Source organism: Agelaius phoeniceus, chromosome Z (genome assembly GCF_051311805.1).
Source record: "Agelaius phoeniceus isolate bAgePho1 chromosome Z, bAgePho1.hap1, whole genome shotgun sequence".
Classification (NCBI taxonomy): domain Eukaryota; kingdom Metazoa; phylum Chordata; class Aves; order Passeriformes; family Icteridae; genus Agelaius; species Agelaius phoeniceus.
Genome location: NC_135303.1, coordinates 85,783,158 through 85,798,887, shown reverse-complemented (window position 1 = coordinate 85,798,887; position 15,730 = coordinate 85,783,158). Strand labels below are relative to the sequence as shown.

Below are 15,730 nucleotides of genomic sequence, written 5' to 3'. Positions count from 1 at the left end.
GTGCAAGCCCACTTACAGCATGTGAGCTGAGTGAGTACCTTGACTCAGAGGCAGGGTTGGCATGTGCTCTGCAGCATGGATGAGGGGAAGCATGTCTCTGCTGTCCCATATGGACTCACACTCATTTGTGTACCTGTGACATGGGCAGACTGAAGTACGATAGCCTACTGTCATCAGTCCCCACACACTTTTCAGTGATGCTCTAGAACCAATATTTGGCTGAAAGGTATCTGCAGGTTCTTTCTTCAAAGGACCTGTCCTTAAATGCAGGAGGGGAAGTGGCACAGACAGAGTACCAGAGCCCAGAAAACAGTGTCTGGACAATTCACCCAGCTAGAGGCATCCATGGGCAGCCACAGGGGGTTGAAAAGTGCGGGTAATAGCACAGCAGTGCATCAGGCTGCATGCTGGTGCCCTGTAGCACCAGCATGGCCAGGGAAAGGAGGAAAGTGCTCAAAGGGCCGGAAGGAGTGGAAAAATGTCTGGAGGAAAATGATAGGATTGGACCCAGGGAATTACTGGCCAGTCAGACCAATTTCAAAGACTGGAAAAGCACTTGAATAAATGGCAACACTACTGTTAAATGTCTGGCTAATAAGGTGATTTAGAGAAGCTGACATGGATTTGTCCAGAATAGATTATCAAGCCAATTTCTTTTCCTTTTTTTCCACAGAAACGGGCCTCATAAATAAGGCAGAGGCAATCAAGGTTATCATCTCAATCCATCTTGACCTGACTAAAGCTTTTGATCCAGGCTTACACAGTGACATACATATAACCAAAGCAAAGAAATGTGAATTAGGTAAAATGGCCATAAAGAGGCTGCTCAGGTGGCTCAGGCAGTGTGCTCAAAGAGCAGTTATACAGAGCTCACTGTCAGACTCTGAAAGTGCTACAAGTGAGACTCTCCAGCTGTCACTTCTGGTCTTTTTTTGATCAATACTTTCATTAACAACTCAAATTACAGAATAGGGAAGCCCCCCTGGGAGGACAAGGTACTTTGCAGGACATGATTATGTTCAAAATGATCTTGATAAATTGGAAGAAAGGCCCAAAATCAATGTGATGAAATTCAATAAAGACAAGAGCAAATGCTGCATTTAGAGAGGGGAAATTAAATGCACAGATACGAAATAGGAGATGGCTGGTTAGGCAGCAGGCTGCCCAAGGGGAAGCATGGCAGATCACCACCAGTGATCAGCAATGGAATACTCTTGTATAAAGATATGTGTCATTCTAATTAATTAGCAAGAATGTAAGAGAGGGGGGTTTGTAACTCAGGGTAGTCCTGTGCTATGTGTTTGCAGCAGCAGAGCCAGGCTGAAGAGGAAGAACAAGAATGGTGAAAGCTTGGGTCCTGAAGACAGGACCTGGAAGCAACAGTTGAGGCAGTTGCTTTGATTTGGAGAGAGGCTAAAAGGGAAGGGAACAGTGGCACAAACTTTTCTTGCCCTTTTGAAGACTGTTACAGAAAGGGGAATAAGCTGTTGTTCTTTGCATCCACTGGGGAGATGGTAAGGGGTAATTGGCTTGACTCATGGTGAAGGGAATCTTCTGTATAAGGGCAATTAAGCACAGTTGTATATGCAGGGAGGTTGTTGAGTTTCTGTTGTTGAAGACTTGTGAGAGCAACCTATGTGAATTGTTACCAGTGTCAGGGGATTGCCTGATTTCACCTCAGAAGAGAATAAATATGTTTTTTGGGTCCCTCCAAACCCTGCATTGCCATGATGGCTTTGCCTAGGAGTCTACTGATAGCCAGGTTGGCACTGGAATGAATTTGTCCTTAGGTCAAAATAGCCTGAACTTTCCTCAGCAGCCCAAGGAGATGTTTGCATGCCAAAGTCATTTGAGTGTCTTACTTGGCCAGTTCATGTAAGGGTGAATTGGGGGACAGGAGGGACTGATAATGCCCTTGTCTTTCCTCTTCTCTAGCTGAGGCAGATTTTATTAGTTTTTTTCAGGCCCTAAATGACAAAAAATCTGCCTTATTTCACTTAAGGCAGGTATCAGCAGGGCTGTGGTACTGCATGCTGACAAAGGCCTCCTTGAAGGATAATTATAGGGAAGGAAAGGGAAGGAATTGCTCATCAGTTAATGTGCATGTGTTGGATGTGGCACCCCATTCTTGAGTTTTGGCAAGCCAAGAGCTAGCCAGATCTGTGTTTGTAGTAGCTGGTGCCTGCACCACACTCCAGACTCCGGGACAGGGTGGTTTTGACCAATTGTATTGTGTCAGTGCAAGTGACTTACAGCCTGTGTCCCATGAAAACGGATAAAGCATTATTTATTTCATAGGAATGACATCAGAAACATGAGCGTTTTCAAATCAGATTGGATAAATGGTCTAATCTCCTGCTGGACAGGAGCCATTACCAGCTGCCACAGATAAAAATGATAGTATTCTCTTGCTAGAATTAATGGATTATCACCCTCCTAACCTGCTGTACATAGTAATGAACATGAGTTCTTAATATTTATATTTCTGTGTATTAAATAAGGTTTTGAATTGTCTCAACTTCTTTATAAATAAACGAACTTGAAGAAATCAAAAGAAAAAGTGGTAAGCTGTTCTTACAGCAATGAGTTTCACACACTAATTTTGCACTGCAATAATAGTCAGGTTAAAGATCACTGAAAAAATTGCTTGTTTTTGTTACAGTTCTCATCATGATCAGGGACAGAAAATGCTTGCTGCTTTTTGCTTGCTTGTCTCCTCTTTGCTGTTTACACACGCTTTTCTTTCTCATGTGCTTCTTTACTCTGACTGTATCATAGTTGAACTTTTGATCTAAATAGTTTCACACAGCCAAAATCCTTGGCTGATTATCACATGCTTCAGGGGAAAAATTAACTTCAAGCCACCGTGCAGACAGTTGCTTGGTTTTCTCCTCAAATGCTCCACCCCTCACAGCACGGATACTGCTAATGGTGGGAGGTTGTGCCATGTTGACAAGCCTCTGGGAGCAAGGAAAAGGCCAGTTCTGAGCAGATGCCTGATTTGATTGCAGTATCATGAGGGCTAATTACTCTAATAAGCATTTGTGGGATTCAGAGATCAGGAGGAAAAGGATCACAAACACGATTAAGGTGTCAGAGGTGTTGAATGAAAATTGAAAGGATTAAGTGCCAATTTCTGTTTTCTGAAATTCAAGCTACCATCACTGAAAGCAGCTAATAGTCATCTGAGGGCAGAGCCTGGTGTCCCTGAGAGGCTGTTTTTCAAGCTGCCTACAAAGAGAACCAACTCAAGTACTGTTGACTGCTTTGAATAGAGAAGCAAGAGTACCCCAAGCAATTCAGCCTACTTGATTTTTGGGGCTGGTGGTCCCACCTACCCATGTAATGGATTAAGAGCTGTGGCACCTAACTAATAGGAGAAAACTTGAATAGATGTCCATCAGAGAGAGGTTATTTGGAGCAGGCAAACCCTGGGGTAAAAACTCTTTGCTTTGGGAATGCTGAAAGGAATTAGCTTGGGAAAATCCCCCATGAGCTCATGACAGCTCTTATGCTGTTTGGTCACCTCTGGACAAGATTCTTGCAACACTCTGTGTTAGTGTAGACATCAGGACTCAGAAGTTGTGTCTGCACAGAATGGTGGGGATGGACTACAGCCGCTGAACCTTCATCCACGCATTTACCAGTGGTCTGGTGGTCTGCAAAGTTTTCCCCAAATATTTGGGACAGCAAGCTGGACAGAAAGAACATGAGTTAGAGGAGAACTATGTTGGACATACACATAAAACATCTTACTGTCAGACCATTTTAGAGTGACATTTAAAAAACTTTTGATTCAAAATATGACCTTTTTTCTGTGCTCAGTGTGAGGCAGATTGGACGTCTTTGTAACCAATGTCCCTGAGTTCTGCATTTCTCACCTTGAATTAAAACTTCTCACTACACCAGCTCCTTCATCTGAAGCAGCTGCTGGTGACTATCACTGTCAGCAGTAGCTCAAGCTCACAGGGAGATGTTCTTGGAATAGATATACCCAGCACATTTTGTCCACAATGGGTCAACCTTAGCAATCATTGTCCTGTTGAACCTGCTTTTTAATCATTAATCATTTTATTCTGGGTCATACTGAATTATGGTATTCCTTTAATACCATATAACAGAAGTAGTTCCACACAGAGACTTACAATTTCACCTGTGCAGGGATACTCAAAAGTGTATGCCACTCAAAGCTCTTCAGTTGTGTCTTATAGGTATGAAACTGGCTTTTTGAGGTATTCTCAGATGGATTCCTTTTACATTCTATTTTTCTTTCCTCAGAAAAGGAAGAAAGCGTTCAGTGGAGGGTTAACTACTCTCTGCCGAGTCTCTTGCTTAATTTTCATGCTCCACAGAACTTCACAGTATAAACAATTTTACAAAAGAGAATTAACAGTTTTTCGCAAGGACCTGTCACAGGAATACCCAATCTGTGTAATTAAAGTATTGAGAAGGCTGTTTGTTTTCTGAGCTAGGTATGAGTTACATAAGTGGTCATGGATAGAGTATTTGTTAAGTTCTGAGATGATCAAACTCATTTATCATGTTTATGGGATGATGTTTAGGGAACATTATCTGCTCCACTGCTTGGACAGGAACAGATACACCTTTGAAAAGCTTCTCAGAACCTTCTAAAGTGCTTGTCCCCATCCTGATCTGACAGATGCCAACAGGAGTGTGTGCTGACAGACCCAGTGACAAGTCATTCTTTTCCCTTCAGTCTGATTGAATTCCCAGATCTGAAAATCGAGTGTTCTTAATGCTTTTGGTCTAACTGAAATGTCTCTTCTAAACTGTAAGCCATTTATCTGAGTTCTAATCTCTCCTGCTGAGCTGTCACAGTCGAAAGGCAAATCTCCTTACGAGGCAGACAGATGCTCTGAAGGTGTAGGGAGGATTTCAGATTTAATGGAGAAGTTTTCATCTCCCTGAAACAGAAGTGCCCCAAGGACCTTTGTCACATGTTGCTTGCAAGGTCTTGCCTGCACCCCACACAGGGGCAAAAAGCTAGTTTGAGGTTGTCTGGCTAAAGGGCAGCCATATGGCTCTGCAGTAATGTAATGAGTAATGTAATTAGTCAAATGTGAAAGGCAAGGCTAGTGCTTGGGGACCTTGGTGTGGCACCAGTGGTGGTGTTTGGAGATATCTCAGGGGTCTCTGGGATGGTGCTGTGCCAGGGTGTAGAGGTCTGCTGCACAGCTCAGACACCTCATAAGGCCTGTCCTTGATGTCAATGCTCCAGTGGCTGTGGGTGGGTGCAGAGCTTACAAGCAAGGGGCTTTAGTCCTGTGCAGGAGCATCCTGCAGGAAAGGGACTGACCAGAGTGCTCAGGACAGTTCTAAACCTGCTGGTGGAGATAAGTGTTCACACCAGCAAGCCTCCAGGGTGCAAAGCAGCTGCTCTTTAGGAAGGATTTCAGAAGACTTTGCTGAGGCCATGGGACTCTGTCCTGCTAATGCTGAATGCCTTGTGCTGACTGGGACTGTCTTCTTTCTTCTTGTTTTAAGGTCAAGTGGCAGAAGGATGACATGGACAGCAATCGCAACTTCTTCTCTGTCTCCTCGGATGGGCGGATTGTTTCATGGACTTTAGTTAAGGTAAACAGTAGGTGGCAATTTCTTTTCCCAGTGAAATTATAACAAATTGCCTCAAAAGTTCAGTGATTCATTAGTGTTATTTTTATTTCTAATGAGCTTGAAAAGAAATGTTCGCAATAGCAGCTGGTGCAGTCACAGCTGGACCTGGGGCTGCACATTAAACTGAAATGAAGCAGGGTCAGCCTACTCATTGTCAGGACCTAACCTTCATCCTGCCTGCACCTGTAGCACCCCATGGGCCTGAAAATGAGAGCTCATTTTCCTGCTTGGCAGCAGCAGGGATTCAACCCTGGTCTTTGTTCTCACACTATCTTTGTCCCAGAAGGGTCAACTAGACACAGAACAGAATAATCTGCTTTTTTTCACAGCTTCCAGATTCTCATCCCCCAAATGCTCCCCTACAGATTGCAATTTGAATTGGGAGACAGTCAATTTAAATTTCTCCCCATGTGGGACAGAGTCAGTAGTACAAAGTTTGCGTTTGCAGTGGGATGGCAGCATGGTATCAGACAGGCAGAGGGCTTCTCCCTGCCATGACATTGCCTACTCCAATACACATCCAATAAAACTTTTTAAAACTAGTTTGCATGCCCTGCCTTTGTTGGCTTTTCCTTTTGGAGTATGTTGAAATATGTTGATAGAAACCTAGAATTAATGTCCCCAAATGACCCTTAGATTCATGTCTCTGAATCCCAATGTGTGGGTATTTCTGTTGGCTATTTCATTTTACATTTAAAGATTTCAAATCTCTTGCTAAAAAATAATTGCATTGCCCTAAATATGAGTTTGAAGCAGCTGTCCCATTATTCCCCAACAAAACAAGAAATTTCTTTACATCATAGGATGCTCATTTTTCAATCTGTTTTACCAAAGCTTTCCAGTTTTGAAGTTTTTAGGCCTTGCTGCCATGGCAGGGATTAATTTCTAGTATTACTTGTAAATCTTAACCTCATGTCCAGTTCAGAAACAGGACCATCTCCTAATGAACAGCGTAAGCACAGGCAGATGGCGCAGGTTATGAAGTTATTTTTTATAGACTTTTCCATGTTCATACATGCAGCTTCAGAATCAAAAATCCCTTCTGCAAATGTATCCCAAGTCCTTCTCCCAAAAGAGCTCCCTAGACAGGGACATACTAAGAGTGTCTCAGCACTCAGCTCCTGTGTTATCCCCTGAATAGGAATGCCCAAAAGATTTGCGTTGAAGTGGGCAATACAGGCACATCCAGATGAGGTGATCTGGCAGGATACACTTAGCAACTGAGCCCCAGTAACTGAGTGTGCTCAGCATGGCCCCCTTAGGAGGCACAGAACACTGGCTGAAGTCTCTTACTTAATAGAAATGCCACAACTGGGACAACCTAAGTGTTTGCAGACGGACTCTGATAGCAGCTCACCCAGCAGAAGGTCTTTTGCACCAGTGCATAACTGTTTCCACATAATAATCTGTGGTTTTGCTGTCCCTTGAGCACATAGATATTTCCTTCTATGTATCCTTAGTATGACTTCTAAGATATGCATCCACTTAGCCCACTGTAATTTCTACTTATTCCTTACATTACTGTAATGAACTTTGCCTTACTCATGTGAAAAGTCTTGGGGTTTTGGGTTTTTTTAGATGAAATTACTTCTGAAATTGCCAGAACTAGTATTTACTTAGTAGGCAGGGGTGGAAAACAGCAATGTTTTAGGTGCTGTCTGCTTTGGACATTTTTGGGGGGACAGATATTCAACAGAGAAAACAAAAACCAGGATGAAAATAATGGTTTTTTATAATTTGTGGGGTTTTTATACAGAAAAGAGAAATGGAAAATCTGCTTGAATTCCAGTTTCATAAGAGCTTTTTCTGGGTTTCATTTGGAGTAAAACTGAAAATACTCCAGAGGTTTTCTATTCTACAAAACCATGGTGCAAACAGGGAATAAATGAAAGAGTGCTTCGTTAATCTTTTTGAGAGGGCAGTCCAGAAATAAAGCTCCTTCAAACACTGTTAGCTGTTTGAACACTTCCAAAGCTGAGAGCACAAAGTGAATAATTTCTTTATTTCTTCCAGACAAATATTTGGCAAACCACACTCAAGATTTGGATAGAAGAGTTGTCAAACGTTAGCCAGGGACAGTTGATCTGCCTTGACCATAGTGGTTGTCTCTGTTAGAAATGGGCACAATCACTTTGGACAAATTTCATTATAAAACACATGAGTTCTGTCGGCTTAGACTGTCTTGACTTTGGGTCCTCATAAAGGTGTAAAACATCAAGGAAGGATGCTGCTGGATGATTCTCTGCCCCCCTTGGGGTGTACACATTGCCTGTCAAAAGGGAGAAATGTCTCAGCCATTTCAAAGAATTGTTTGGGATGCAGCATGGTACTGCTTCTCAGTCTGATGCTCAGCAATCCCATGTTTGATTAGTGGTTGTAGTTCACCCCCTCCTGTGTGACCTACAGCTAAATTACTGAACAGCTCTGGGCCTGCTTCATCACTTAAGGCTAATAAGAAGTAAGGGGAAAGCAGCAGCTGTAAGGCCTGATTCACTAATGCTTACAAAGTACTCTGCAATTATTAGGCAGAAGCAACGTATTATTGCTTGGTATTCCTGGAAGGCCAAATTGTCAGCAGGCTGTTTACCCAGAGGTATATGTGAATGGCTCTGGTGACAAAAAGCCCCAGGAACAGAAATGTTTTTTATGCTGTGAAACTGGCTGCAAGATAAAACCAGCACAGCAGGGAAGTCTGCACAAGCAGGGTCCTTTGTGAAGGAGAGGGGCTGCAGAAATTGTCCACAGGGGCCTCTGCCAGGTGAAGGTACTGGGAGAAACCTTCAGAGGAAGGCTGCAGAAAATTGTGTGATTAGAAAGAAGGTCTCTTGAGGTTTGCCCTTCTACCAGAACACAGAGATAGTGTGCTAGCACATCTCTGGGCCTGCACAAATCACACAGCTGTTGCACTGGGTGTATCAACGTGACCTGCTGCAGGCAGCTCCAAAGCTGCACTTCAGACCAGGCTCGTGTCTAGGACAGGACACATGCTTTCTGGAGAACAGGCAGACCTGGGAGCCTGAGCAGAGGCAAGTGCCTGCTTAGCTTGTCCTATCTGCACTCCCAACAACCCACCAGCACTCCTATTTGGGTGTGCAGTGGAACATGCTCTGCTCCTGATCCCTCTGGGCACTGCTCTTTCCAGTTCATGCACATGTACACCAGCACGTGTGGCCTCTCTCTCAGCATCTCTCCTGCCTTTACCCATTGAATCAGACTTGTAACCCAACGTGCTGTAGGAGCTGCTAAGGTGGAACTCCGCAGGAGTCTGTCCTGCTTCTTGCTGCTTTCTTGGAGGAAAACTTACTGCCATCAATAGGCCAGCGCATGTGGGTGTGCAGCAGTGAGAATTAGTGAGAAGGAAGAACATTTTGGAGTTTTGACCTTTGCTGAATCTTCTGTAACTTTGTACCCCCAGAGTATGATAGAAATGCGCTCTAGAACATGGTCCTCTCTCAACTGCAGTACTGAACAAGATCTTCTGCCACATTCCCCAACATGCAAATTCCTGGGGTTGACTCTGCCAGGCAGAATTCTTTTTCCACCTGAGCTCTGCTCTGGGCTAAGAGAAGCTTCAACTACAGTTTAATTCACTGAGCTTAGTAGTGGTGCTTCAGTGGGATATTTGCATATTATACCATCCAGTCCACAGCCCATACTGCTCACTAATCATTAGTAGTTTGTTCTTTTTATCACATAATCAGAGAATCACAGAATGGTTGGGGTTTGCAGAGACCTCTGGGGCCCCAGGGTGTTCTTACAGTCACAACTAACTCCATTCTGCAGTGGTATTCCAACTCCCAAAGCCAGTCTGAGAATGTAACTTTCCCTCCGGTAGTTTCTTTATATTTACCTACATTATGTCTATTTACATCTGTCTTTGTCTCCCACCTTGACTGTAAACTCTTTGGGACCCAACCTTTTGGCCCTGTGTTCACCACCTTGCACAGCAGTGTCATGATAGTTCTTTAAAACTCTGCTGAGAACAGAAACATGGGGCAGTTTTCTCTTGGAGCAAACTGCTTGCTAGATGTTGCTGGCATCTCAGAGCTCATGAAATTGAGAGTATTTTGAACTGAGGCTGCTCTGGGGATAACAAGATGTTAAGAAGCCAGAACTGGAAAGATGAGAAGTTACTATTAATTAATGTGGGGCTTTAGTTAGCTCCCTGAGAATATGAAATATCCATCTTAAATCACACAGGGTGATTTAACTAAACACTATCATTTAAGCTGACTGTGCCAACTTTCACTAAAAAACACTGGCCCTGAAACCCAAAATTTTCCAGGTCAAGTGCAAATGTCAAGGTAATGTACCAGTGGCTCTCAGTTCCAGCGCACCAAAGCATCAGTTTCCTGATGGTTTTGTGGAAAACACCATGTTAGCAAGCTGCCAAATGTGAAACATTAAGCAACTTCTGGGCAGCTTTTTAAAATTCCTCCATAAAATTTGCCATTTCAAAGTACTGAATGTCTCTGTATTGTTGCTGCAAAGCATGCTATTCATGTGGAATATCCTCTGCCTGCAGAATGAGCTGGTTCACATGGATGTCATCAAGCTGTCAGCAGATGAAACAACGATGCAGGGGCCAGAGGGGCTGCAGCTGCAAACGCTTGGTAAGAGCCCAAGTCCTTGCCATGCTGATTAATTACTGACACAAAGCCTCTAATCAGTCATTCTGGGAAATTAAATTTGGAACAGGGTGTTGAGATGGAAAGGAGCTAAAGGAGGGTTACGCCTCCTTGCTTTCATCATGCAGTAGGGCAAAGTCTGTCTGGAGCAATGGCCACTGAGTCAAGTTTTGCTGGTTACATTTTGCCTTTACTTACATAAAAAGATGAATTGAACATTAATTCAAGAAATGTCCATTTTACTGGGCTATCTCTTTGTGGATAAAGCACATATCTGTTTATGTCAAAACTCAGTTTTGTTCTTATTGTCAGACATTGATCTGGACTGGCAAAATCAAGGTGAAAAGCAACCTCTGCCCTTTCCTGGGTGCACAGTTCACCCAGCCAGCTTTGGGATGTGCCTCATTGTGTTTGGGCTCTGTAAAAACACAGTGTCTATTCTGAGCTACTATGTTAGGCTCCCTCCATACAAAGTGGAGTCAGTGCAGTCCTTCTAGGCTGAATCCTCTCATCCTGATCATCCTGCGCTTGAGACAGGATGGGATGAGTCAGCTCTGGAGGTCCTAAGCCCAAGTCCTTGAGGAATCCTCTTATCATCCTTCTACACCTGCTTTTGGCTGAGAAGATGAGACCTCTGTTTGGAGGAGAGCCTTGCTCTGCTTTTAAGGATTGCTGTGTTTCTAGGCTAGTAACTGCTGAACAGGCTGTGGGAAGCTTTGTGGTGCCACAATAGGTTGCAAGAAACCAGCTAAAGCAGCACACTGCAGAACTCTCAGGGCTTTGGGATTATTTGTTACTCTTACTGGGAAATGGATTTTCAAAGACTTGTCTTGAATATTAAACAATCTATTTGAATGTTAAAAATGCAGATGGTATTAGAGAGTTGAAATTACCCTAACAATTCCTTTGAGAACTACATTTTGTTAATGTTAAAGACATAATGCTTGAGACAACTGCCTGTGCAGAAAGTTTCTGTAACTGTGTGCCTCTGAGCCTTGTCTGCTCGTTCCTGTTTCTCATCTGATGGTTGCTGTGGGTATCCGTGCTGGTAGGGACAGCCTCAACAGACATCCCATCTTCTATTCAAGAACCCTGCTGAAATTTTCTTTCACCAGCATGTGAAATGGCTTTCTTGGATGGTGATGCATCTGCCTCAGGAGCAGAAGCCACAAAATCTCAATGAGTCACATCCTGTTTGTGGTTGACACCTGTTTTAAACATAGTTCACAATGTTGCACAATTCAGGGCTTTTGACATTAACAGGATCCTTCTGTCCCTAGCAAAGAATTTCTTCCCAAATCACATTCTTTGTTATTGGCTCTGCTGAAGTGAGCCTGCTAAATGGATTCTGAATTAAGGGAAAAAAGAGCACTGGAAGGTATGGTTGGGTATTTTCTCACTGGGCTCTTTTATGCATAGGAAACCACTTACATTTTTGTGGATACTAAACAAACAGAAAAGATCTGTTCTTCCCCAAGAGGAGGTGCCAGATCCTTACAATATTTATGTTTGCACCAGGTATTTTTGACTCTTAGTAAAATGAATCCTAGGCTAAAGTGGTTTCTGGTTACCTTTTGGTTCTTTCAGTACCCTTTTACATGTCTCTGGGGTGGCTGTTCAAATTGCAGGTCTTGGGGACATGGACAGCTTGGAAAGTTTAGCAGAGGGGGTGTCTGATTTATTTTGGGAGCTTCTGGCTAAGAAATCACTTCTGAAAACACAGGCAGTGTGTGTTTACCATAGGCAGGAAGCATGTTTTGGCCGGCTGAACCAATTCTCTATGTGACAGACCTTTTTTTTTTTTTTGCTAACAGGCAGTGGGATATCCTTTGATTTTCACAAAAAGATAGACTATTTGTTTCTCGTTGGTACTGAAGAGGGCAAGATCTATAAGGTAAAAAATATTTCTTTATCCTTTGTTTTACATCCCCTGACCCATGTGTGTCTTTCAGGCTCATCATCTGAACTGTTTGCTCAGGTGGCAGCAAAGTACAGCTTCAGAGCCTGGTCCTGCCCTGGGATGCCTGTGGTGAGCCTGAGACCAGAGCAGCACTGCAGAGGGTCACAGGGAGCTCTCTGCACAGACCCAATTAAGACCCTATTTTTTTCATGCAAACTGCATCCCAGAAAATGCTTGGCAGACTGCAGCTGTGCAAGTGAAGTGCTAAGTAGGATCAGAGCAGAAGTTAAAAGGCGTTGATCCTCTGTCCCCATGACTGTGGGGAAATGGCAGGAAAAATATCATCTCTTTTCCTTTTTAGACTTGTTATCCTGTGAGCAGTCAGGCTAATGAAGCTGTATTTCCTACGGAGTAGCATCCTGCAGCCCTTCCCTTCCACAATCACATAGAGTCATAGAATCATTTAGGATGGAAAAGACATCTAAGATCTTTCTAGATCCTTTCCCAGTCCCACTTTCTTCTTGCTTTCTTCCTGGTAGGAACCTCCGGTCCATCGCTACGTACCCAAACCTTCCTCCAGATCACCCCACGCTGTTCCCAGCTCAGTGATCCCACCTCCAGCTATAACCCTTGTTTCCTGCAGGCAGTGCTGGCCACCTCCCCTGCAGTGCCCTCCTGGTGCCTTGGTTCCCAGTGCCAGGCAGGAGCTGTCAGCCAGCCAGCTCCAGCCGTGTGCTGAGTGCAGCAGCCACACTGGGCTTGCCCTTCCCACTCTGGGGACGCTGCCCAGATGTTTTGTCCTCTCTGGCCATTGCTTTTCACAGAATGTGTTAGACCTTAATGTTACCACATCCCACATGCTGCCAGCTTTGGCTGAAAATGCCAGTGAGGGCAAAAGTTGTTTGTGAAGAGAGATGAGCACACAGAAGGACACAGGCATCATGTTTTCTTGAGAAATTGAATTAAAAATAGGAAGTTTTGATTTCTGCTGTATTTAGCCTCGAAAATAAAGCCAGTAGTGCCTTCCTAATACAAGTGTTATTTGTACAGCATTCCTCTGAACTGGCTCTGGGGCTCTGTTAAGCCTGTAGCCCCAGCCCTCATCATGGGGGATGGACAGTCAGGAGGCTGACCTGCAGAGCAGATGCATCCAGCCATCCCTAGAGGATGATCTGAACTCCTTCCCACATATCCCACCTGCATAATGAACCTGAAACAGAATAATGACCCAAAGGAAATCATATCCTGAAATCAGTATCGATCATTTAGGCAAGATATGCTAACAAATATGTATCCCTTGCAGAGGGAGATTGAAATCTCTCCCTCTGCCAGGCAGTATCTAGGGAGGATTTCTGAGTAGTGCTCACTTGCTTTGGACAAGATAGGTACAGAAGGGAGGTGGGAGGAGTGGGCAGCTGAGCTGTTGGCAGTGGGCAGTGGGTAGGTGCACTGTTTTTTTGTTGGTTTCATAGCACAAAATGTCCATACAGTCATGGGCAGATGTTCTGGCTTGTCTGGTCACCCACAAGAGTTGGTACCCTGGGTATTGAACTCTAAATTGATGGGTACTGTTGTGTTTAGTCTGATCAAAAGGCAGTAAGGAACCACAGGTTTTAAATTCATCTGTGTTTGGGTGAGTGATGGATGTAGGTCAGTGTGGCAGTGGGTGTCAGTGTGAGAGCCATCAGGAGAAATATTCAGAATTGTGTCCTGGCTGAGTTACACAGGAAAGGAAACTCTTCATGGAGGAGCACTGGTCAGGGGACAGTTTGGCATTGAAAAAGCTGTAGGTGTTTCTGCCTTAGATAATTTTCAGTGAAACTAGAACTAGCATGGGGTTTTAACATAAGAAGTGATCTCAGCCATGAAGCCATGCAGATATTTTAGCATTCTTGTGTGGACAAATGTGGAGAGATACTGATACGTAGCATCTCCCTTTCATTGTCAGGGTTATTGCTAAGCAACATTCTTGCATTGATGAACCTCAGTGAAAAGTGACCATTCTCACATCGTGCAACCCATCCCTATAAAACCTTGCTGTTCCCACAGGCAGGAAGAGCCTATGAGCCTACCTTCAATCTGACAGTCAGGGTCAACACAGGGAAGAGAAATCTTGTGTGTAGCATGAACAGGCTTTCACAGTATCTACAAAAAACATGGGGAAAGTTCACCCTTAGCATCCCCCAAGAGCTTGCTACAAGCAGTTTCAAAAGCTTTGGGGTCAGCTGCTGCTCCAGACATTTTTCAAGGAATACCACACACCTTCATCACATACTTTACTGAAATACTGCACATCTGAACCCCTTACTGGAGCTGCCCATGGACTGTCTCCTGCAGCCTTGCTCCACCTGGATACTGGGAACAGGGACAGTCCCACAGCAGCCTGAGCAGCTCTCAGGTCCTGTGGCTGCACTGAGCAGGAGTGAGCTGCTCAGATCTCTGTGCTGCTCTTGCATCTTGAGTGAGATGGACAGACTGCTCACGTGCTGTCTGAGTCAGGGATCAAACACGGGCTGCTCTCCCCACGGGCTAAATTTTAGATTATTTATTAAATAAATTGGAAAGTGAATTCCAGAGAAACTTTTTTTTTATTTCCCCAGAAAGCAGGCATGCCCACAAATAGTGTGATAATATGTTAATTCTTTAGCTGCAGAACAATTATGATCAAGTTCTGAAAAAGGCTTCGTTAATAGTGTTTCTGAAGCCAAGAAATCATTATCTAAATTACACACAGACTAATCTATTGCCCTTTTTTGTAGAGGAGAAACTGTTTCTGAATTAATATGATTCTGTAACGCAATTCTGAATGCTTTTTTGCATATCTTTCTTGCTGTTTAGGAATTGTTCGGCTTGACATCAAAAAGTATGGTCTCTGAGATTCATGTTGAAACATTGTGACTCTAAGTCTCTGGTCAGAATAACTTCCAATAAACAGACCTTCAATAGAAAAATTGTGAAAAAATTTGAATACACTCATGTAAGAAAGGCTTTGGGTTTTTTTCAGTGTTAGGCAGTTTTCTTGAGAGTAACAAATGAATATAATAAAACCTAGTGCAAGACTGACTAGAAGAAAAGGTTATTCTAATTTTAAAGAAAACTAATTTCACTCATACTCATTCTCTTATACTGTGTACCAGAACATTTGTATCTTTCTGTTTGGGACAGGATTATTATTATTATTATTATTATTATTATTATTATTATTATTATTATTATTATTATTATTATTATTATTATTATTATTATTATTATTACAGATGACAAAGGATGGTGGTTGTTGAATCCTTATCACATCACTTGAGATTTCCCTAAAACAGGATGACAAACTGTTTTCTGGACAGGCTCTGACTTCCAGTGACCCTTTAGTAATAGAGAGATCATTTGCCTCAGTGTTCAGCCTTGCTTTGTATTAGGCAAAGTTGTTTTCATTGTCTGAATATTTTATGGTTTGAGTTCTGTTCTTTCTATTCTTCATCTTCTCACCACCTTATCTTTGGGGCTTCTGTCTGTGTTTTGTCTGGTTGTCTAGTCCCTGGACTGACTGAATTTTTCATCAATTACCAGAGGT

At 43.3% G+C, this 15,730-nt stretch overlaps 1 protein-coding gene across 1 annotated transcript in view; it reads left to right on the top strand.

Moving 5' to 3' along the window:
• DNAI1 (dynein axonemal intermediate chain 1) overlaps positions 1 to 15,730 on the top strand; it is a 137,963-nt gene that overhangs the window by 76,460 nt on the left and 45,773 nt on the right. The window contains exons 14-16 of the mRNA XM_077171822.1: positions 5,506 to 5,595; positions 10,160 to 10,247; positions 12,077 to 12,156. Coding sequence (XP_077027937.1) covers positions 5,506 to 5,595; positions 10,160 to 10,247; positions 12,077 to 12,156 — 258 coding nt within the window. The remainder of the gene's footprint in view (positions 1 to 5,505; positions 5,596 to 10,159; positions 10,248 to 12,076; positions 12,157 to 15,730) is intronic.